The sequence below is a fragment of the Daucus carota genome, chromosome 1 (genome assembly GCF_001625215.2).
Source record: "Daucus carota subsp. sativus chromosome 1, DH1 v3.0, whole genome shotgun sequence".
NCBI lineage: Eukaryota > Viridiplantae > Streptophyta > Magnoliopsida > Apiales > Apiaceae > Daucus > Daucus carota.
In genome coordinates, this window is record NC_030381.2 from 23,109,073 (window position 1) to 23,135,162 (window position 26,090).

The 26,090-nt window shown below is 33.9% G+C and overlaps 1 protein-coding gene across 1 annotated transcript; it reads left to right on the forward strand.

Annotated features, from left to right (window-relative positions):
* The first annotated feature begins 13,020 nt into the window (after positions 1-13,020).
* On the forward strand, positions 13,021-13,978 carry LOC108208416 (ATP synthase subunit b', chloroplastic). Its single transcript, XM_017378952.2, has one exon. The coding sequence runs from the start codon at positions 13,178-13,180 to the stop codon at positions 13,844-13,846; it is 669 nt and encodes a 222-aa protein (XP_017234441.1). The 5' UTR covers positions 13,021-13,177; the 3' UTR covers positions 13,847-13,978.
* The last annotated feature ends 12,112 nt before the right edge of the window (positions 13,979-26,090 follow it).

The following is a 26,090-nucleotide window of genomic DNA, read 5'->3' on the forward strand; positions in this document are numbered from 1 at the left end:
TATATATATATATATATATATATAGAGAGAGAGAGAGAGAGAGAGAGAGAGAAAAGTTCTATGGAGAATGAATTTTGTGGAGGAAGGAGAGACTTAATCACAACCATCCAATTCTTACACATCTAAGGGCTCATGTTATTTATCCTGCACATTGACTTTCTCTCCGTATCATGTCCTGCACTTCTAAATCGGTGAACAACAAGCAGTACTTCTAAATCTGACATAACATAAAATAATAATTCCACAATATTGGTGTTCAATCACCGAAATCCTAACAAATAAAAATAATAATTGCATACAAAACAAAGATTTAGTTAGACATTGCTATGATTGGCACTGACTCATTTTCATTATTCTGCAACGAATTGAATTTGTTGCAAGACAAAATAACACTTAGATATATCACAAATATGCGAGACAAATTATTAATATTACATTACTAGAAATGCAAAACAAGAATAGTGTAAATTATAAAGATAGTTCTGAATTAAAACTAAAAAAAGAAATGCAAGACAAGAATATTAATAATACATGAGTAAATGTCACTTTGCATCCATTATGTTTTGGACTTTTTGCAGACCGATACTCTTCTATTAAATCTTGCATTTCACACCCGCTATCTTTTTTGAAGCGTCGAAATGCACTTATTTCATAACGGCCGTCTAAATCTATCGTTAAGATCAATAGATACAAGGACAAAGCAGTAATTGAAGAGGTTATTGAACAGCTCTTCATGTACACTCATATATACGCCACATATAATAATATTTTATCGTATTTGAGATAATAATAATATTACTAAATAGATTTTATTAATTATATATTTTATTTTAATTGTGTTATACAAAAAAATAAATTTTTAATTAATATTAATTTATTTACAACCCATTTCTTGTATAAAAACTTCATTTGATTAAATTCGGGAAATAATTATTATTTAAAAATGTAATTGTTAGCATTTGGAAATAACATAATTTTGAATATAGCTTTCTTATAAATTCAGTCAAATAAACAGTTTATTCATAAATAAATTTCTTATAAATTCAGTCAAATAAACATTTTATATAAATATATATTATATTCTAATTAATTAAAATAATATTATTATTCTAATTTATGAAAATAGTATAATATATATATTATCTAAAATATACTGAAACTGCAAGACATTTTGTTTTAATGGTATTAGTTACAATGATTAGCTATATTTGAAAAATAGTTATTATTTTTATTTTTAAATTTCAACGGCTATCTTTACGAAAATGATTGTTAATGAATTATTAATAAAAAATTAATTATATTATTTAATACAAGTGAAAATAAAATAAATAATTATATTTAAAGATATAGTTGTAATATTTTAAATATTAGAATAATTAGTTAACAAACACTAGTTTTATATACTATAAAACATTAAACTTTTTTTATATTAGTAATTTTATAAATATATAATGTATATTAAAATAGTTATTTTTTTGATAAAATATTCTATGCAAAATAGAACCCACGGCTTTTGCAAATAAAAACCACCCATATTAACATCACTAATTCACTACTGCACTGGAGCGAAGCATGGTTTGGTGGTGTAACATAAAAGGGGAAAATGAAGGGTAGCTGGTGTAATTACATCATTGTCCTTGCGTTAGTTAAAACTAACGGCGATTTTAAACGGCTGTTAGCATTTAAGTGCATTTCGACACGTCAAAAAAGATAACGGGTGTGAAATGCAAGATTTAATAGAAGGGGACCGGTCTGCAAAAAGTCCAAAATATAATGGATGCAAAGTGTCATTTACTCATAATACATTACTAGAAATGCATGACAAAAATAGTGTAAATTATTAATATTACATTACTAGAAATGCAGGACAAAAAATATTTAATCATGTCCATTAATTGCCAGATTATTTTAACGGTAGATCTTGTAGTCTCTAAGGACTCCAAAGTTTTTTGTCTCCATTAAGCCCAACTCTCTCTCTCTCTCTCTCTCTATATATATATATATAACCGGTTCGGTTCGGTTGTGAGGTATAACCGGAACCCAACCATTTAAATCGGATAGGTTTTTAATTTTTTGATTTCGATTTCTGATAGGTTAAATTCAGACTGGGTTTTTTCAGTTTTTCCCGGTTCCGGTTCAATTTTGGTTCCAAATCGGTTTTTTGCTTAGCCCTATGCTAAGGTAACGTAACTATTATCATTATAAAATCTGATTTTTAATTAAAATTTTTAAATTTATGATTATTGTAAATTGTAACAGCTACTTCCACAAAAATTCTATATATATTAATTGTTCATAATATGTCCTTCACACTTCTATAAGCAAGATATTGCAAACTCCTAATAATCTAAGAATATCTTTACTAAGACTTAAGCATTCTTGATTCATTCTTGGTAAAGACGACTTTAGGATCATATGGTGTACTAGTGAATCTATAATATGAATAATCATACTTCTCAAGTATAGGTTTATCTATATAATGAGGTTGTGACAAGGTTATTCTCTCAATTGACTGAGTCAACTTGAGCCCAAGAATCACACTAGCCTCACCCAAATCTTTCATTTCAAAATGTCTTTTCAAGAATCTATTTGTCTCGTTAATAATCTCAATATTGGTTCCAAACTATAGTATATCATTTACATACAAGCACAACACAATATGTTCATTTCCCTTAAGGAAAATGGAATTTTTTTGTCACTCAACTTATTGTGTCTTTAGAAACTTACCAGTCAACTATAAATTTTTTTATTTTACCTACTAATGTTAGGTTCAGATTTTTTTGCCACTAAAGTTAGGTTTGGATTTGATTATTAGAATTATATTAAATTTTTATAGCATTATCAAAATATAATGGGTAGTCTGTAACATTTTGATGATTTGATATATGTCTATATCTTTATAATGGGTAGACATCTCATTCAAACTGTAGGCTTCACATATAGACCCCTCAACACAAGATCTATTTTTCACTGCTCTCTTAAGCATTCCCATCAGCCACTGAAAGGGTACATCCATCTATATTGAACTAGACCCCCAACACGAGCTTCATAAGGAAGATGTATGGTTAAATGCTCCATAGAGTCAAAAAAATAGGGGGGAATATTTTTTCCAGTTTGCACGTGATCTCTATAATATTCTTCTCAAGTACAGACATGTCCTTTTCATTTATTGTTTTTGACCCTAAGTCATTAAAGAAACAACTAAGCTCTATAACAGCATCCCATATTGGTTTATAAAGCAAACCCCGAAATGCAATAGGGAGGAGTCCTTCCAAGAATACATGACATTCGTGACTCCTCATACCTTTGAATTTCTCATGCGGTTTCTTATCTGAAACATATCTTGCAATCTTTGATGCATATCCATCAGGTAGTTTTAAAGACCTAATCCATATGCTTACATCTTCAATTTGTTTTTGGACGATGTGTACCTTTCTTGGGGTTTGACACTCTTATGATTAGAATATTCATGGAATTCTAATGCAGGACGGTTACAAATATCTTTCATGCACAAATGCGCCTTATTATCATTATCTTTTGTCTTCCCTGGAACATTCATCACAGTGCTAAAAACATTATCAAACACAGTGCTAAAAACATTATCAAACACATTCTTTTCAGCATGCAACACATCCAAATTATGACGAATCAAATTTGTCAACCAATAAGGCACTTACCAAAAGATACTTGTTCAAACCCAATTATGAGATTCACCAAAACCATTGATCCGCACCTAATAATCATGGTGCAGGCATATCTGTTTCGATTTTCTCTTTACTGAAGTTCTCTCTATTTCTCCAAAATGGGTGATCATCCGGCAGAAAACAACGATGAACGACAAACCAACAAGGCTTCCAACCTTTTTACAGAGTGAAGGATTTTGTATGCTCCATACAGTACGGATAAGCCAACTTCCCATGTGTGCTCCACCCTGATAAAATACCATATGCTGGGAAGTCGCTTATAGTCCACATAAGCGATGCCCTAAGGATAAATTTTAATTAGTTTTTTTTGTGTTGAAACATCCCAAGTATGCACTCCATCCTTCCACAATATCTTCAATTTGTCTATAAGAGGCCTCAAGCAAACATGTATGTTTTTTCCAGGACTCTTAGGACCAGGAATCATGAGAGAAAGGAATAAGTATGCTTGTAAATTTAAACACATTAATCTGAACATCGACACCATCCATGTTTGAAGATCTAAATGCAAAGTTATTGATGTTTCAAAATAAATCCTTTACGCTCTAAATTTTGGGATACAATTGAAAGAGACGGCTATAAGGATTGAAATAAATATCCACATAAGTACCCCAGCGTAACCACATGATGGTGATGCTAATTATCGATATACATGGAGTTAGTAATAACAATAAAGCAATGCTCTGCTTATCTATTTTCTTAATATTTTATCTATTTGCAGATCCTTCTCTTTATAGTATACTCTACTGGTTCAAGTTTTTATATTATTACTTCAACTGGTTATGAAAGTCTGACTTATATATAACTAGAATGGGACTGATAATAATTACACATTGGTTCTACATTGGAGCTAAACAGGTTAGGTCCATATTTCCTTCCATTTGCAGGTGCCTGATCCTTTAGCTCTATGTATATTACTATTTTTTCAATATTCTATATATTTGTTGCTAATAATATTTTGACTTTCTCAAAATTCTTTAAAGAAAGTGAAGAAAATGGTATATTTTAAAGACGGACTGTCAAAAATGTGGGAAATTTAGCTAGTGTGCCTTTTGAATTGGAGTCTCTACTGAAGGAGTTTGAGGAGATAATGCCCGAAGAGCTACAAAACATGTTGTCTCCTTTAAGGGATATTCAACACCAAATTGATTTACTTCTTGGATCTAGTCTTCCTAATAAGGCTCATTATCGTATGAGTCCTAAAGAACATGAAAAATTGAAAAGGCAAGTCATGAAACTGTTGGAGAAAGGTTATATTCAAGAAATCAAGAGTCTATGTGCAGTTCCAGCTTTGTCAACTCCAAAAAAAGATGGTGCATGGAATATGTGTATTGATACTTGATAGTCGTTCCATTAAAAAAATCACTATCAAATACAGATTCCCTATCCCCAGGATTGATGATGTGTTCGACATGCTTGTTAGTGCAAAAGTATTTTCCAAGATTGATCTTCAAAGTGGTCATCACCAAATTCGCATCAAGCTAGGTGATGAATGGAAAATGACATTTAAAGCTAGGTTATGCCATTTGGACTTATAAATGCTCCAAGCACCTTCACAAGAGTAACGAATGAAGCACCGTGCATTTATTGGTAAGTTTGGGGTTGTATATTTTGATGACATTCTCTTGTATTAAAATGAGCATGTAGAACATATAAGGGTAGTTCTTACGGCTTTAAGATATGAAAACTATATATTTATCTAAGAAAGTGTGTTTTCATGCAAACTACACTTTCGTTCCTAGGTTTTCTATTAACCTTTACAGGCCTTAAAGCTGATGAAGAAAATGTCAAAGCTGTCCAAGAATGGCCAATGCCAAAAAGCTGACAAAAATAAAAAGTTTTCATATATTGACATCTTTGTATTGCCATTTTATCCAAAATTCCAGTACCATATCAACCCCACTAATTGATTGCTTAAAAGGAAGTGAATTCAAATGGAAAAATGAGGCTGAAAAGAGTTTTAACTTTTTAAGGGGATGCTCCAGTGCCCTTTTTCTTGCTTTACCGGAATTTAAGAAAGTGTTTGAGGTCGATTGTGATGCCTCATATTTAGGCATTGGTGGGAATCTTATCCAAGAATGCCATCCAATTGCCTTCTTCAGAGTAAAACTTAATGAAGCGAGCAAAAGGTACTCTACCTATGATGTCGAATTCTATGCGATAGTCCGAGCGCTTCATCATTGGCGTCCCTACCTCATTCAAAGAAAGCTCATACTAAATTTTGATCGTGAAGTCTTAGAGCATATCAACAATCAAGAAATCTTAAATCGAAGGCATGCAAAAATGGGTTGCGTTCTTACAAGAATATACTTTTGTGCTAAGACATAAGAGTGGAAATTATAATCAAGTGGCCAACGTACTTAGTAGGAGAGTTTCTCTTCTGAACTCAGTAAGTGTGGAAATGGATGTTTTTCATTCCATCCCAAATATGTATTCCAACGATGAAGATTTTGGGCATATTTAGAAAATTTGCAAATCTGGACAGCAAGGTGATTATATACTTCAAAATGGTTTTCTTTTGAGGGCAACCACCCGTGTGTTCCAAAATGCTCTCTCAGAGAATACATCATCAAAGACTTACATTCAAGACGACTTGGTGGACATTTTGTAGAGATAAGACTGTTTTACTTGTTAAAGACAAGTATTTTTGGCCAACTATTTTTCGAGATGTGAACCATTATATGAAAAGGTGTCGAATATGCCAAATGTGCAAAGTAGGAGCCCAAAACACAAGTTATTATAGTTTGTTGCCGGTTCTGAATTTCTCATGGGAAGATGTTAGCATGGACTTTGTGGTTGGTTTGCCAATGACTCAAAATGGCAGTGATTCAATTTTCGTGGTTGTTGATCAATTTTTTTAGATGGCTCATTTCATTCCATGTAAGAAGACTATGGATGCTTCATATTTTGCTAATCTTTACTTCCGTAACGTGGTGAAACTCCATGGGATACAAAAATCTATTGTTTCTTATAGAGATAGTAAATTTGTTGGTCATTTTTGGAGAAGTTTGTGAAAGATGATTGGTACTGACTTAAAATTTAGTAGCGCAAACCATACATAGATAGATGGATAAACCGAGATTATGAATCGAAGCTTGGGGAACCTGCTTCGAAGTTTGGCAAGAAAGAAGCCTAAGAAATGGGATATGGTACTCTCACAAGCTGAGTTTTCATACAATTACGTGATGAATCGCTCTACCGAAAAACGTTCATTTGAGATAGTCTATGGAAAAGCTCCTAATCATTATTTGGATCTTGCACCAATTCCAAAATTATCATCAACTAGTAAAAGGCCGAAGACTTTACCTCTATGATATCAAGGATTCACGAGGATGTCAAGAAGAAACTAGATATAGTAATACCAAATACAAAAAGGCTACTAATATTTGTCACAAGGCGTAGACTTTCAATGAAGGAGATCTTGTTTAGGTTCGCTTGAGTAGAGAATGTTTTCCTGCATGAGGGTATAATAAACTTAAAGAGAGAAAAATTGGCCCTTGTCCAATTCTCAAAAAGATCAATGATAATGCTTATAAGGTTGAACTTTCGTAAATATTCGTATCCACCGAACATATAATGTGAAGGACTTTTTTGAATTTTATGGAGATCTTTTAGAAGACTCATGGACGAGTTCTTTCTCACGAGGGGAGGATGATGAAGTGCAGCACAATAACATTCTAGATTATTCTAAAATGATCTGAACAAAGAAAGAAACTTCAAGAATATTCGGAAGACATCTGAGAGTCAGATCATTGAATGATTTTTGGTTTGCTAGCAATTATTCCTATTCATATATTTATAAATATTATATGACTTATCATGTTTCTTATTCAGTACTGTAAATAGGATAATTTGAATGCTTTGAGGGCAGATGGGTGATACAGATTTATGAAATATAAGATGTAAACTCTACTTATTTATACTCCTTCTCCTTTGTTTGTTGTTTCAACTAGGAAATTTTGCCCGCGCTTCGCGTGCGGGTACCCTCGTAAAAATTTATTACTTTTATTAACTTCATTAAATTCAAAAAATGGTAGAGAATTATACATGTGAATATATTGCAGCGATAAAAAAAAGTAAAACCCTAAGGAATTATGGCTGCGCTATGCGTGCTTAGACCCTCGTTAAAAATTTATTAATTTTATGAACTTCGTTAATTTCAAAAAATGATATATAATTATACATGTGTGTATACAGCATCGATAAAAACACTGTTAAACAACTATACAAAAGGGAATTATACATGCGCTACGCGTGCTAAGACCCTGTATATTATCGATAAATAAGATTATTTTTGAAATTTTGAATTTTAAATATTGAAAAATGAAAAGACAGAATTTAAGAAAATATAGCCAAATAATTGTATCAATATTGTGATTTTCATATGAGAGTTTAATTTTGAAAAAGATTCGTTATATAATGAAAGTAACACGTTAAAATTTATTAAGCTAATACGGTGAAAAATGTAATAAACATCCTTTAGATAAATAATTGATAACTAAATGTTTTATTGTGATATTAATAATATTTTTAACAAATTTATTAAAAATATATCGTTTTAACAACATAAATTGAAATAACCAATGAATCATATGCTAATATGCATTTCAGAAAAGCCAAAACAAATATCATTCTGAAATAAGAACACTAACTTAAAAAATGAAGAAACTTACCTAATATATAGACCATCTTAGACAGAATTGTATAAGATTTGATCTTTCTATTCGAGATCAATTGCAATCCAATGGTACTGCCACATTTGCTGGGAAGATGTATTTCTTAGAGGTTTGGTATCTCTGATAATTCTTGCAATTGCGAGCAGCTTTATGATCCTGCACATACTTACTGACATTGTATAGAATTGTAGTCAGGTGGAAATGGTGGAGAATTTTTGGCCTAAGTTGATGACAATGGAGGGCATATCTAGACCATTCATCTGTTCGTTAGCTTTAGAAAGCTAGATAGGCCAATGTTTTGGTCGCCATCTTTGAGGAGCTAGAGGCCACTGACTTGGTCATCTTGGAGTTGTAAAATGATCTTGCCAGCATCCTGTCACTGATCTAAAAGCTCTTCTAAGCCAGCCAGGATTATCGTATAGCAAGTCCAACAGCTCCTGTGAAAGTTCTTATACAACTTCTGCAAATTTCTTTACTTCTTTCCTGTCGTCATTTGAAATAAAATATTGTCATTTTTCTCGACTAAACTTAGAACCCTCATGTGTATTGTTTATTACCAAGAGAAGATAACACCTGTCATGCCAAGAACATGGAACGGATGAAACTAAATGGTACCTTCTGCTAAGATATGGTTGTATGTTCCCGTCTATACATCTAATTTGAGGTTAGGATCTACACACAGAATTGAAGCCAATATGTAGTTGTAAGTTTTAAGAGATTCTATATAGTTAATATACCAGATTATAATATTTACTTTGAAGGACCAGTGACATAAGAGCTTGATGGCGAATACCTTATAAACAATATTTTTACATGTCTCACAACCGACAATTTGAAAAAAAACCTTAAAAAGACTTTTTAGTTTGGTTTTTTCTTTCTCTAAGGTGTATAAAGTATTTAAGTCTAATAAGACAACAAATCACTCTCCCAAAACACACACCTGTAGTTTCGGAACTTTGAAAGTATGTACAATATCCAGAGAAGTAAATACGATTTCAAAAAAAGAGTATATACAACACCCGGAAGAAATAATAATCAGATAAAGCTCACTTAAAGAGTAGCATATTAGCCAATTAGCCGAGGATTAATGAGTAGATACCTGAAATATGGTCAAGTGGGTGCTCTATATAGCAGTCACAATGCCTCCCTTCGGCATCATTGTATGGTGGTCCAAGCACATCTAGCACTGCACGGTGTGTTACAGCTGTAAAGCAGAGCATATTACCTCCGTCAGTTGGATAAGGATCGAAGTATCGCATGGAGCAATAAAATCAGCATCCTCCTTGACCTTTGCCAACCTTGCCTCAGCAGAAAGAGCTCCATTTGCTGACAACATTGTAAACACGGTAAATTTTAATCAGTTTAACTTTAAAAAACAGGAAAAAGAGAGTAAGCAGATGAGTAACTTTATACTAAAAACTCTGTATGCAGAACATGTTTTGAATGAATATTTAAGAAGCAACTCAATCTTAAAATAGAAATTATATTTTGCAATTAAAGCATATCTAATTTTGTAATGACATTAGCATTGTTCCCTTTTGTCCTACTCGTAGACTTCCCACAATCACTGTGTCCTTTCTCTATTTCATATCATAGGACCAGGGGCACGGGATAGTCACAAAACACCTTCTGTGAAAAAATGACGACACAACAAAGTTCACAAACCTATAAAACACGACAAAATAAAGTTTACAAACTTATCAAACTAAACCTATCAAAACATGACAAAATAAATTTTACAAACTTACCAAACTACCACATCAGGTCAATGCTGTGGTCTACAAACAGAAGCCAATACAGTACTTTTCAAGTAAACCAAACAAACATAAATATGCGTGAATCTCACTCTATGGCCAGGTGTGGAGGAGGCGTCATCCATTAAAAGAAGAAGGAAAAAAGAAGACATGGTAAGGTAATGTAATTAAGTTAATTAATAAAAAAGTATTGGAATATGAGAGTGAACAAATTAGTATAACTCTCACAAAATAATGATAGACCAACAATAATAATCCGATGAAATGTCGTTATATGGATATCAATAAACATGTATTACAGTAGCACAAAATTAACAAAAGTATATGATAATTGCACAAAAGAGTATAATTCTTTACTTAATGTATTAAGTTTTCAAGTGAAATTTTCTTACTTGGGATGTGCACTAAATCCAAGTGCCTGCAAGATTCAAAAACAACTGATATCATTCTTTGCAGTGTAATAATTAAAACATAAAAAACATATCTTATGTTACTAATATCGCCTTCTTAAAAGAATGGTAAAACAATAACTAAAACTCTACCAAAATTAAAATCAATCAGATAGCTTAGTAGCCAATTGCAGTGGTGCAAATTATTGAACTCCAAAACATTACTATTTAACTTGCCATTGATCTTTTTGACAGCTTCAAGAAAACATTTAGATATGATTGTAGCCTGAACATGCACAGGCTTCCTAGCCAACAATTGAACATTAATTATACCATATCAATTAAGAGAGCAGTTGATGGGATTCAAAAACATGCTTTCTGTCATTTTTGGTTATGCGTAGGATTCACCACCAGTCTGCTTGGTTCTTTAAGGAAACATATCCGACCAATATCGACATCATCAACTATTTCCAATGGTTCATCTTCTGAAACAATGCATCCTGACCATTTTTAGGACGACACCTACTCAATATTCTGGACCTAGATGAATGCAGCCACCAGCTTCAACTCTCCCTGCAAGCATAACAATAATCACAAAATCTAGAAAGAGTAATAACAAACTCCACACACAAATATTATTAATTCAGTCATAAAAAAAGATAAAAACTTTCCTAACTTTCCAAGCTGATGAAGCACACACTTGTCTAAGCATTACATCTTATAAATACGTGAAAAATTACTAAATAGAGCGGGAATTCACATCTTAAAGAAAATTATATGGTATATCATGGATCTGTAAGAACCCATTAGAATAGGCCTAAAAATGAAATAGACAAAATAGTTATCTGAAAATATAATTCCATGGGTAGAACATTATGCACAGTATGTATAAATCATTAAACGTTAGTTCCGCAATAGTGTAAAACCTTCATGTGCACAAATTAAACACAAATGATACCTGACAGTGGAAAGCCCCCGTGCTGAAAATTAGTAAAAAGAATTTTACAATAAATTTGACTTGTAAGATCGTTTATACAGAGAAATTAAATATTATCAATCTCACCTGATGTTTGTGTGGCACCAGACGTAAAATCTGGGTGTTAAACATTTTCTCCCATGAAAAAACATTAAATGCAGTATGAAACACATAACAATATCTCCCCTAAATATAATATAACAAAATGAATTTTCACCTGGTCGTGCCCCATAAAGTTTTCCAACTCTCATGTTTTGTACATCAATCTATATCACATTTTTAGCGATGTATATCACATTTTTCTCTGAAACAAAATTAAGAAAAAACAAATAAAAAATAAACGCACAATTCTCAGTTTAATGAAATACAACATCTGTAAATAATGTTCATCAAAAAACCAATAATAATCTGATTATGCCATCGACGGGGTAAATAACAGGTTTTTAAAAATATTACCAGGATTTGTGGAAGGAGACGATAACCCAAGAAGATTTCTCTTCATACCTGTCAAAGCCATGTACCATTAATCGACTAAGAATTCCTTAGCATCATTAATCAAAAACTGAAAATATTCCTATGACAAAAGGGATCCCGTCATCCTGTTAATATAGCGTAGAACATTGCTGCTATCCTTTTTAATTCAGAATTTAAAAGTGATGAGTAAACAGAAGTCGATAACATCGAAAGAAGTTAATAGTATCGAAACAGTTACCCTAAATATATATACCTACTGGAAGACCTGTTTTTGGTGAATCAGATACACGTTTCCGAGCTGCGGATAAGGAACTCTAGAAAGATTAATTACAATGAGACAATATGAATAGCAGGGCACTATATATCCAGAGGATTCATCAAAACTGACAAAAAAGGAATTTACGTACCACCAGCATTATCCTTTCCAGAGCTGACGCAATTCTCCATCCTTTTCAAGAGAGTGATTCTTGACTGAGATTATCACAGTTCGTATCTGTTCCTTCATCTGCTATGACCTGGGATTAGATACTGTGTGCCGGAAAATTGATTAAAAACACCAACCATCTCCATTTGTGTATGTCATGTTTGAGAGTGAATTGTTTGATAGGATTTCAAGATTGAATTCAGAAAACCCTTCGATCTTTAAATTCAAAATTAATTGATTTTCCTTGATTAAGGCTGCTTGTTAACAGAAAGAATAAGATGGAGAAGGTTTGTTGTATACGGGTCAAGTGGATTACCCGATAGGATAACGGGCTAGAATTGTGAGATGGATGGGTAAAAAAAAGTTTACCCGTGGGTAAAATTTTGGGTATTTTTAAAGCCTTTACTAGCACTCATTAAGAATAAGTAGATAAGTAGACAAGTAGATTAAAAAATTTAGTCAGAATATTTTTAGACGGAAAAAATATGCCGTTGATTTAGCTTAATTTGAAAAAGAAAATAATGAGAAGTTGAGTTGGGCTTGCTTGGATTGTTTCATCCCTTTTCAAAATGGGGGTAAATTGGGCTCTCACTACGCCCACAACACACGTCAGTCTGTCATCCAAAATTCCGCTCATCACAATCATTTCCTGTGGCAGAAATAAAATCAAGATAAACAACTTATCTCCCCCTCTCTCCACAATCACACACCCTCCCTCCACTCCAAACATTCCTCATACTATCAAACGCTTTCAAGTTTTGAAGATTTCTTCTAAGCACAGTCATGGCAAACATGGTAATGTGCTCTTCCAAAACCCTAATCACCTCCTCCTCCCTCCCCAACTCCCCCAAAATCTCTCTCCCCAAACTCTCTCTCCCAAATCTCTCTCTCCCCAAACTCTCTCTCCCGAATCTCTCTCTCCCCAAACTCTCTCTCCCAAATCTCTCCCTCTCCTCCACCGCCGCCCTCCTCGCCGTCACTCTCTCCTCTCCCCCTCCTCTCCTCGCCGAAGAATTCGAGAAGGCGCAGCTCTTCGACTTCGACCTCACTCTCCCCATCATGATGGCTCAGTTCCTCGCCCTCACCTTCGCTCTGGACAAGGTCTACTACTCTCCCCTCGGCAACTTCATGGACGCCAGAGACAAGGAAATCAAGGAGATGCTGAGCAGCGTCAAGGACACCTCCACGGAGGTCAAGGAGCTGGAGGAGCAGGCCGCCGCCGTCATGAGAGCTGCCAGAGCCGAGATTTCCGCCGCTCTGAATCAGATGAAGAAGGAGACTGCTATTGAAGTTGATAAGCAAATTGCGGAAGGGAGGAAGAAGGTTGAAGCCGAGTTACAGGAGGCGTTGGCCGCTTTGGAGAAGTCCAAAGCAGAGACTATCAAGTCTCTTGATTCGCAGATTGCACAGCTCAGCGATGAGATTGTTAAGAAGGTTCTTCCTACTGCTTGAGCTTCACTTGTTTCGTAATAATGTGCTTGTTAATGTTTCGTTATTCAAGGAAATATACACTATATGTATAATTGTTGATAAGATATATGTACTGATTTCAGTTTTGCCTCTTTATTAGAATTCACTTTACAATCTCATTTGTCGAAATCATCAGTACTATAATTGAAGTGTTAATGTTATGATTTTTATTTATATTCGCGTTTGAGGAGGCTTCGTCTCCTCCTAATAGTAACACCTAAGCAACGCCAGAAACTCTTGTTGCTATCATCGCTTCTTAACACTCTGTGTTGTGTTGTGCTATGACGAATACACTGATCTCTATTTTGTATACACGTGATCCCTTTGGCTTGATATGTTGATCTCTTCTTTGGTACACACTAAAAACTTTATTATGACCTCTGAATTTAAATGTTTGTATACACCAGGAACCTCATACTGTACTTGATTGATCTCTTCTACAGGAAGATTCCTTAAGCCTACGAGCAACAAATCTATTATCAACTGAACAAGTCTTACATAAAATTTAGCTCCTTAAATGAATATATAATCTAACTAGTTCAGATATACAACTGAGTTTTGTAGTCGTAAGATGCAATCGGTTAAAGTTTGTTCCTACTACCGAAAAGGAATACAAAGGCATAATATAAGCATTGTGGTTGTAATTGTCCCATATGAATATATATGATCAATACTGATATAATCAATACTATAATTGTGTTGATGTTGTCATTTTTATTATCTGTGCTTTTTGCTTTGTGTTCAACGATTTTTTGCACTGATGAAGAGATGCACTGATCTTTATTTTGTAAAACGAGGAACTCTAATGATTGCCATTCATGATCTCTTCTCGAAATTTATTGGTATTGTTATACTTGTTATTGCCCTTTCTTCTCAGAGTTCCATTTCTTAGAGTGCACTCTATGTGATGCTATAATGAATACGTTGATATCTATAATGTATAAATATGATCTGTTTGAGCTGAATATGTTGAACCATTGTGTGTACAAATGATCTCTTTTAGCTACATATATTTGATCTCATATTTGGTACACACCGGGGACTCTTCTATGACTGTTGATCACCATTTTGTATAAGCGGGGTAGGTTGTATCAGTCCAACTATGTTAGGGTTCTACAGAAAGCAAACTGAAGACCAAATGCCTTGTTAGGGTTCTACAGAAAGCAAAAAGCAAACTGAAGACCAAATAGGCATTTAGTCATTATAAATACGGGTTAATAGGCAAAGAGATCACTAAATTCATGACCAACTTGTAGCTGGGTCACTGAACTCAAAAAGTTTGCAAACGGATCACTAAACTAGATTTAACTTGCAGTTAACTCACTAAACTAATAAAAATTTGCATTTAGGTCACTGCACCATTAAGTATCAGTTGACTTTAACAGGATCCGTTAAAAATAATAAAAAAACTTTAAAGAAAATATAAAAATTCGATTTTTTTTAAAACTCTATTTTGAAAATTTAAAATTTCAAAAAAATCTGGAAATTTGAAAAAAATCTCATTTTTGTAACTTCAAAAATTTAGGTATGTTTTTTGAATTTCCATATTTTTTTGATTTTCAGATTATTTTTTTTCAAATTTTCAGATTTTTTAAGTTTTTATAATATTTTTAAAAAAATTGATTTTTTATTTTTTTTTCAATTTTTTGAATTTTTTTAACGGATTCTGTTAAAGTTAATTGATACAGTGATCTAAATGCAAGTTGTTATTAGTTCGGTGACCTTTTCGCCTATTAACCCTTATAAATATCGAACATTTTTTAGAACACGTTCAAGATTCACATCTTTTGATGTACTTGAAAAGTAGAATCAATTACACGATTAAAAAGATATTGATTGTTGCATAAAAAAAAGATATTAATCGTAGAAGAAATTTAAAACACTTCACAGTAACTTTGAATCAGCGTCGGACCCCAACCCAGCTAGCCCCCTCCAAAATATTTAGGTCGTGTTCACTTGGATAGGATGAAATGGAGGCAGAATAGAGTGAAAATTGTACTCTAAAATCTAAATCACGACTGATTAGAGAAAATGTCTATAATTTTCATTCCTTCGATCATTCCATTCTAATTATTCGAATTAGAATCCAAACCACATGTTTTGGAAGGAATGCTAATTCCACTTCTTGATCTGTTTCTCTGTAGTCTTTACCATAAAAAATTTTAGACTCACTCATATTTATCACTATTATCTCATACTTTCATCTTTCACCATAAAACTTTTTTATAATTTTTCATTTCATTCTGTCTTCATTCCATTCCATCCAAGTGAACAAAACCTTAGATCTACACCTTTTCTTCATCAATTAAGCAATCTTCCTTCTCACAAATTCTCCTTCGTCTTCTTTTATCTCTTCTAGTCACCTTATTTCTTATTTTCCATCGACAATCATTCCTCATTTAGTCACCATAGTTCTTACTTTCCTTCATTAATCATTCCTCATTTTTTAGGATCGCTGGTGTACCCAATTTTTTTAAGGTTTGATTGTCCTTTTGAGTGGTTTTTATGGTCTTGGTACTTTTAGTTTTGTCATTTTGTCCCTTTGAGAATGTTTCAATTGATGTTATAAGGATCTTAAAAGCCCATATCAAGGCTAGGTCGTTGGCGGAAATCATAAAAACTCGTCTTTCACAATGAAAATTTTTCCAAATATCTTTCCAATTTAAATTGGTACAACCGAAAGTTCTGAACATTGGCCTACAACTGAACTTAATTGTATGAAAGTCAATTGTGATGTTACTGATTTCACGGATGGTGTAGGTTGGATTCTTTGAGGAAGTCATTGTAATCTTTTTTTAGTTCAAAGAATATTTTATTATATATGTTAAGCAATTTGGAAACAAATCGGCTATTTGTTTCATTTTTTTTCTTTTGGAAGAAGTGCATGAGATACATATCCAATTCAAATTTAATACATTTTTGTGAATTAATCATTATAACTCTTAGTAGAGGGGGTTGTTTCTATTCCATGCATAATGTAGTGATATTTAAATAAATGTGTGTAGAGCATTTAAAATGTAAGTATATACTTTTGAAATGGGGTGTTGCTAAATACAGTTCATTTTTACTTTGTGCAGTTCGCAGAGATTGCAAGTATAACCCTTAACCAATTAAATGTGTGAAACCCTAATAAATGTATTTTGTTGATTACAATGTGTTTACTGTCTCACGTAATAATATCACGTTATGGTAGGTATATATTTACACATGTCCAACACTATGCTACAACATTGATGTGTATATTTTAATAATCTATTAGTTTTGCATATTTAATATTATAAATTAATATAATTATTAACTATTAAAGAATCATTCACTTTTATAAATATTCAATACATTTTAAAACTGTGTGCAAGAGTAATTTTTAATCACAAGAAAAATAACTAAAATTACAAGAAAAATTATTAAACATCACTTTCATAATATTTTTTAATCTTTATTTTTGGATGAAATATATATATATATATATTATTTTAATAAAAAAATTAAAAATTAAAGAATGGAAGAAACATTTAACACATTAAAATGCATTTAAAATTCATATTAATAATTCATATTTAACAATGTATTTGAAAATACATTAAAATACGTGATGATATTCAATATTAAACACAGATTAAAACATTTAGCCACGAATAAGTTCCATTCCTCGACTCTAGCTTTTAGAGGAGCATCTCATCCATTGACAGAGTCTTCATGTAATTTGAACCAAAACCCGGCAATCGCTGGAACTGGACATTTATTGATCAAAGAGACCTAAAAATAATGATTACAATATTAGGAGAGTATAATATGAGCTAATAATTCAATCATGATAGACATTACATAGTGATATATATACATACCGAAACAAAGTGATCAAATTTGCGTAGAAATGTAACACAAAGTACCGATTTGTATCTGGTTTAAAACAACTAAAATCACATCATACATAGTTATAATGGTTGGACCCATTTCATCCATAGACATCCAATACTGTCTTGGACATGGACTTTCACAATAGTTAATCTTACGTAATGTAGTCCATGCTTCATCTATACTTTTGCACCACACTCTCGCCCAAAAATCTAAATGTCTCTCCATGGAATCACATAGATCTGTACGTACTCTTCTCCGCTGGTCCTCTGACCCATAAATCTGATGAGCTACAGATCTATATCCATAATTACCGTCCGTAGAAACATTTATGTATTCATGAATATAAGGCAAAACAAATTTTGGAATTTATGAAGGAATAGGTACTTCCTTCGTGGAAGCTTTACGCTTATTACCTGATTTAGAAGCTGGAAATTTTTTCTCAACATGCTCAAAGTATGAAGGATCTATATTTGTGGAACTTCTGGTTGTCGGGTGATGTGCTCGAAAAGAGATTTAAAAATAATCGCAAGCGCACGATCTCCGTTTTAATATTTATGATTCGTTCCACAGGGATTAAAATTTTATTCTCGCAACCTTAAATTAATAAATTATGCGGATTAGAACAATTAATTGTGAGAGGGGTTTTTGACATAAAGTCTAAAATGCTCACTTAGAAAGTAATTTAATTAGAGTAATTAATTATCACTTAAAAAGATTTACTAATTAACATGTCTAAGTTAAATGGATCAGAATTTAAGTACTAAATTAACTAGCGGCCAAAACTTCAGTTGTAAACACTACTAAGTTAACAAAAAAAAACTAATCTGGCAGGGTATATAAAAACTACGACAAAGCAAGCACATGACTATCGTAATTGTATATTAAAACAAATGATGAAAACACTTTGAAACTTCAGCCAACATCTACGGAATACAAAAATAAAAGAAATAAACTAGCACCAGGCAATGAACTCGGTGGTGACTCAGCAGGTTAAACTAACAGAAACGAACCCACGAAACAAACTTAAGTTAAAGCAAAGCAAACACATAAATTCACCAGAATACTACACAACTCAAAGGTGACTCGATTAAATACAAGCCAAACTCGTTAAACAAACTCAGTGCAGACAACTCAAAACTCAGCAAGAACACAATCAAAAGCAAAGAAAATGGGTTCGAAAACAGGACAAACTCGAGCAGCATACATACTTAAGTCAGAACTCGGTGCAAAACAGAAAATCGATTCACAAGAAACTGGATTGAAAACTCTGTCTAAACTCAGCGAGTAAAAACAAGAAGAAAATATCACAGCAGCGGAAAAGAAATGCCTCGGAACGGACTCGGTTTTGGACAGACTCAGAAAACATGTACTCGGCTACAAACCCAGCTTGGCGAATCAGAAACAAACAACTCGATGCTGTGACTCGAATGACTCATGAGCAGACTTGACGAAAACAGAGCAATGCAGACAAACAAAAGATGCAGCTCGAAAAAAAACCATACTAAACTCAACATCAGAAAATCAGAACTCGGCGAACACAGGCTCGCAGGTGGACTCGGTAGACTATTCAGTAACAACGGGACAGAAACAACGACTCAAACAACACCAACGATACTAAGTAAACAAATCGCAACTCGGAAAAACAGAGGAGCAGCTACAGTACTCAGTGAGTCGACTCAGTGAGGTGACTCGCGGCAAATCGAAAGCTCAATGAAGACAAAATAAAGCAGGGTTTTGTTTTAAACGAAAAGAAGATTAATAGTTTAGTATAACGCGAAACAGGGGAGTTATACTGCTGTGCTTGTAGTAAAGAAACAAGGAAATGGGTTTTAAAACAGAGCGAAAGTGTTTGCTTATATTAAAGAAAACTAATCTAAAAGCACGAACAATTCAGGACTTTTCGGAATAGACCCTCACACAAATTGATTTTGTGTAAGGTTCAAACACCTCTCAAAAAGTAAATTTAAAGCTAGAAATTAACTACATTAGAGGCTCCTTCCAATCTACAAACAAATTTGAACCTTTTGTAGTTAGAGGAAGATTTCATAGCCAAAGTAAACATAAAGAACAAGAATGTAAGAACAAAAGATAAAACTTTGCATTAAAATATTAAAGTGTTTACAAAATGAGAAGAGAGCATACAAATTAAAACTAGATCTAGACTATAAAAGAGAGGCTACTAAAAATATGAAATCCTAGGTTGCTAGGTTACTCCTTACAAGTAAAGATAAGGGAGTATTTATAACTAAAGAATTAGGGTTTGGGGGTAGGGTGGCTCAATCTTGACCATCCATGTGCCTTGTGTGTTGGGAAGATTGTGGCCCTCCATGTGTCCCTTAGTTGCCAACTCTTTTTTTCTTCTTTTCTTTTCCCTTTTCTTCTTTTTCTTGCATTTTCTCTTCTTTCTTTATTTACCTACAATTTCCTGAAATAAAATAAATAAGTGATTAATACTACGAAAATAAACAAAAAATAGGCACTTAAATATGCAAAAATATGGACTAATCAAACTTCCCCATACCTATCTTTTGCTCGTCCTCGAGTAAAAATCAAAAGAAAATAAAATAAACTAAGAAAACTAGATGCGATTCCTAGGCTCCTTTTCGTAGGCGTGACGGGTGATTTTAGGTTCACCAACCCGTTAAACTCGTAGACGATCTCTACAAGAGGAGTTTTGTCTCCTAAGGGTTTACAGAAGATATACCCATAAAATCTTCGAGACATTCTAGCAAGTGTCTACTCGACTCTACTCTAATTTCGTTGGTGTTAACAAAAAGCGTTTTTAAGGAAAATACGACTTAAAGACTCATCTACTAATAATCAAGATACAGTTGTCTCTAATCTACTTGCATCGACACAAAGATTTACTAGAAATCCAAGGAGTGTAAGTAATTTAAGGCCTTTGATGGATCCTAATTGTCTAAGAATACTTTCTCTTCTTCAACCAATTTTGAACTTACCCAATCTCTATCGAAACAAAAATCTAGCCAAACTTCACAAACTCTTATTCTTTTTTTTCTTTTTTCTTTTTTCTCTTTTTTTTTTTTCTTTTTTGCATTGACTTTATTTTGTCCGTTTTCTTAGGCAAACAATGTTACCCATGTAGCGAGCTTTGGGTCAGTGACTCCCAAACCAAACGGTTTTAGGGCACTAGGTTTTGAAATCCCCCTACGGACTTAATTACTCGAGTAACAAAGGCCACAAAACGAGACTAGCCAATCTACTTTTGCCCATTTATCTAAAGATTTTATCTATAAAGAACAATGGGTATTGAAGTAGTTTATTCCTCCTTTTTTTTTTTTTTTAATCTCTCTTTTTTTTTCTATTTTTTTATTCGCAAAGGTTCGATTCGACATTGTTTCAACATGTGGGTTCTCTCTCAGGTATCGAATAATATCACTAGACAATCTCTCCATCAAAGGTCTTCTGCAAAGTGTGTGCCATCTTGGAATTTAGAGTACAAATCGGTCGATACAAGTTTCAAAAAGACAACCTTACTCAACTACGTTCAAATTATCTAAAAGACACTACATATATATACTTTTCGAAAATATGCTAAACACCAACTACTCCTAAAGTTTGAGTGAGGGAAAAACAACTTAGCTAAACCATCTCTATTTTTGGAATTTTCTAATTTTTCATTTTTTAGGGTTTTTCATTTTTTTTAAGAATTACACTAAAGCCCTCCCCATACCTAAATCATGCATTGTCCTCAAAGTATGCAAAAGAGAGATTTAAAATGAGAGAGTAAAGAGAAAAATACCTGAAATGGATATGAAGGGGATTTTTATTAACGAATGAAACACTAACACGACCCACACACGCACACATTTCCTTCCCCATACCTGAACTTCATGAGGGAAGGTTCTAAGGAGGAACCACTTCAGCCAATTCCGGAAGGAAAGATAGGAGGAAGCTTCGAGAAAGAGTCAAAATGTTTTCGAAAATTTTTATGCACAAATACTTTCTCTAGCACGTCACCATCGTTTACCCCTATAGGACAAGTATCACTAATGTTCTCCCTAAACCAACTTAACGCTTCTTTATTATCAAGCAAATTAGAGACTATGCATTTTTGGTCATAGGATAAATCACTAGGAACGATGTAAGAAATGATGTCATCCTTTCCTAAGGCGCTATGTGAATGATGGAACAATGAGTCAAATGTCGGTAATTCACCTACATGACTCTCTAAATCGGGCCTAGGGTCAACACGCACAATCTCGGGCGGAGTTTCCCATTTTGAACAAATTTCGTTCAATTCTCCTAACAACTCCTCCGAGGTCAACTCTTTCAACGACTCATGATATTTCCTATTGTTCTCGTTGTTGGCTTTGAAATCCTCGTTGAGAAGAGACTCAATCTCACTATCCTCAAAGCTAGACCATGTGACAAACTTGTTGACTACATTAACCCCTATTGGTTGCTCATAAAGCTCGTTGGGTTCTTTTCCTACATTGAAAATGTTTAAGTCTATGGTCATGTTTCCAAAAGTGAGCTTCATTGAACCATTCCTACAATTAATTAAGGCATTGGATGTAGCAAGAAAAGGCCGTCCTAAAATGATAGGAATTTGGTTCTTAGGATTCGAGACGGGTTGAGTCTCGAGAACAACAAAGTCAACGGGAAAGATAAAATCACCGATTTTGATTAACACATCCTCAATAATTCCCTTAGGCATCTTAATGGAACGATCGGCAAGTTGAAGGGTCATATTGGTGGTCTTGAGATCCCCTAGACCTAGGGCTTGGTAAACCGAGAACGGAAGAAGATTCACACTCGCTCCTAAATCAAGTAAAACTTTATCCACAAAAGTATTGCCTATGACACAAGAAATTGTAGGACAACCGGGGTCCTTATATTTCACGGGAATTTGATTCGAGAGAATCGAGCTAACTTGCGAGGTCAAAAAGGCTTTCTTAGGAACATGGGTGGTTCTCTTATGGGTACACAAATCTTTTAGACACTTGGCATAAGAAGGAACTTGTTGAATGGCATCTAAAAGAGGAATGTTAATCTTGACTTGTTTGAAAACCTCTAGAATTTGTTCCAGTTGGGCCGATTTTTTAGGAGGAATGAGTCTTTGTGGGTAAGGAACCCTTGGCTTGTAAACTTCTTCGTTGGGCTTTTGAGAAATAGGCCCAGGATTAGGTTCACTCATAGACTCACGGGCTTTTGAACATTCGGGCTTATCATGATTAGTGCTAGACAAAGAAGGATTTGTTTTAGGAATCGACTCCTCATTTTCATTAACGTTCTCACCAACTTTGTTATCCACTTGATTTCCCGACCTTAGAGAGATGATTGCATTAACATTCTCGTGAGGTCTTTGATTGAGAGGAAACTTAGGGTTGACCTCGGGTTGACTTGGGAACTTGTTTTTCTCTCGCTCACACAACGCGCTAGCTAATTGACTCAATTGGGCCTCTAACTTAGAAACGGCTTGCACGTTAGAATGCAAAATTTGCCTATCTTGGGTTAGGGTTGTCATGAAAGTATGTTGAGATTGAGTCAAATTAGTTTGCGATTTAACTAAGGCTTCCAAACTCTTTTCTAAGGAATTGAGTCTCTTATCCGAATCATTGAAACCGGGAGGATTCAAAGGAGTTTGAATTGGGTTATGACATGAATTTGGACCTTGATTTGGGTAAGAGTTTGGGTTGGGTCTTTGTTGAAAATTTGGTTGAGGAGTTGGAAAAGAATTTGGCCCTTGATTCATTTGAAAATTGGGTTGAGGAACTTGACAATTTTGACCTTGGGTCCATGAGAAATTCGGGTGATTCTTCCACCCGGGATTGTAAGTGGGTGCAAACGCATCATTTCTAGGATTTTGAAACATCGCATTTACTTGTTCTAGTTCGTGCGAAGGTTGGGTTCCGGGATTTTGATAATTGTAATTAGGGAGCATCGACATTTGTGGGGGAGATTTACTAGTTTCTAAAGCTTCGAGTCTCCTAGTTAGGGTAGCTAATTTGGCATCGGTTGCCACATTGTTTCCTATCGAGTGCAAACCCCTAGAGCTAGAGCTAGACGACTCGATCGACTTTTTAGGTTCCCTGGTTGACTCCCACAACATAGTCTTTTCAGCTAAATCTTCGAAAAATTCCCACCCTTGGTCCTCATCTTTCTCCATGAATTTGCCTTGGCACATAGACTCTAACAAAGCGGTTGTTTGACTATCTAAGGCCTCGTAAACAATTTTGCAAAGTCTCCATTTTTCAATTCCATGGTGGGGGCATTGTGATAGAAGATTTTTGAAACGATCAAAGAATTTCCAAAAAGACTCATTTTCCTTTTGTCGAAATTGATTTATTTCATTTGTAATTCGAGTAGTCTTATGGTTTGGAAAATACTTTTTAAGAAACACTACCACAAACCCCTCCCAAGTGGAAATAGAATTAACGGGAAGACTATACAACCATTTTTTAGCATTTTCTTTTAAAGCGAAGGTGATTAGTCTAAGCCGAATGGAGTCTTCACTCAATTGTTGTAGTTTTTGTAAACCACAAACCTCCTCAAATTCTTGGATAAAAAGGTAGGGATCCTCACCTTCACTCCCTAAAAACTTAGGCAACATACTAATGTGATGTGCCTTAATCTCGAAATTATTCCCATTAACGGGAGGAAGGGTAATGCACGATGGTTGAGCGGAACGGGATGGGTAACAGCGGTCTTTAAGAGACAATGCCATGTTTACTATCGGTTCGCTAGCTTCTATGGGTTCGGAGTCCGAAGAGGACGAGGGAATCTCGATTATAGGTCTCACTAATCTAGATGACTCGTTCCTAACCCAAGTAGTTCGCATAAACAAGATAGTAAACACGTAGCAAGTAAGTGCGAAAAATTAAAACACACAAAAGAAAGGGTGTAAAAGAGAAAGAAAAACCTAAATCTAGGGTTCCCTAATAAAAATGAACTAGACCTTGTTCCTAACGTTAAGGACCACCAAAAACTCGATAAATCCAAAATTATTCGGACCGGTTTGGCCAGTTTGGAGCAGGCATTGCCAAGAGGCCAATCTCCGCGCTTAGACACCAAACCTTAATCGGCCAGGTAAGCTTTCGCTTGCCTTAGACACCGAAGAGTCAGAATAATTAAAGATTACCTCGTCTTTTAGGTACCTTCCTAATTGAGCGCGAAATCCTAGGGGCTAACGTCTAATTCAATTTTATTAAAAGGCTAGGGAATGCAAAATGAAGAATTAAATTGTTGTGGGCCAAGGAAAGAGTGATCAAATCCCTTCCCTTATCTTATGAGTGGGTTTTGCCCTTAAGATTTATTTAAAATGATGCTCCACACAACGAGATAATTAAAGCGGTAAACAACTATGGATGCTCTACACTACGTGTTTTATCTAAAGAAAGAAAGAAAATTAACGTACCTTTGGGTCTTCCAGCAATCACCACAATTTAAGGTACGAAAATTTAAAAACAAAAATTAAAAACTAGATGATGTGCCCTAAGTGATTAAATGCATGATGCAACACATATGTAATTCTATCTAATATTTTTGGATTTTAAAATTTTTAATTTGTTTGTGATTTTTTAATTTTCAATTTTTTTGTGATTTTCTAAATAAAATAAATTGAAATAGGAGAGAGATACAAGTTACCCAAGCAAGCTTCCAATACTCCAAGAATATTCTCCACTTATTCCAAGCTAGCTCATACTCTTCCAATTTCCTAAAATTCAACAAAAAAAGAAGTGAGAGAATATAAAAAAAAACTAATCCGAAAAATTAAAAATTAAGGCGCGAAAATTAATTTTAGTCCCCGGCAGCGGCGCCAAAAACTTGATGTGCTCGAAAAGAGATTTAAAAATAATCGCAAGCGCACGATCTCCGTTTTAATATTTATGATTCGTTCCACAGGGATTAAAATTTTATTCTCGCAACCTTAAATTAATAAATTATGCGGATTAGAACAATTAATTGTGAGAGGGGTTTTTGACATAAAGTCTAAAATGCTCACTTAGAAAGTAATTTAATTAGAGTAATTAATTATCACTTAAAAAGATTTACTAATTAACATGTCTAAGTTAAATGGATCAGAATTTAAGTACTAAATTAACTAGCGGCCAAAACTTCAGTTGTAAACACTACTAAGTTAACAAAAAAAAACTAATCTGGCAGGGTATATAAAAACTACGACAAAGCAAGCACATGACTATCGTAATTGTATATTAAAACAAATGATGAAAACACTTTGAAACTTCAGCCAACATCTACGGAATACAAAAATAAAAGAAATAAACTAGCACCAGGCAATGAACTCGGTGGTGACTCAGCAGGTTAAACTAACAGAAACGAACCCACGAAACAAACTTAAGTTAAAGCAAAGCAAACACATAAATTCACCAGAATACTACAC

Bases quoted from the DNA above. Each gene is read 5' to 3' on its own strand.
- LOC108208416 (XM_017378952.2), top strand. From the start codon at position 13,178: ATGGCAAACATGGTAATGTGCTCTTCCAAAACCCTAATCACCTCCTCC.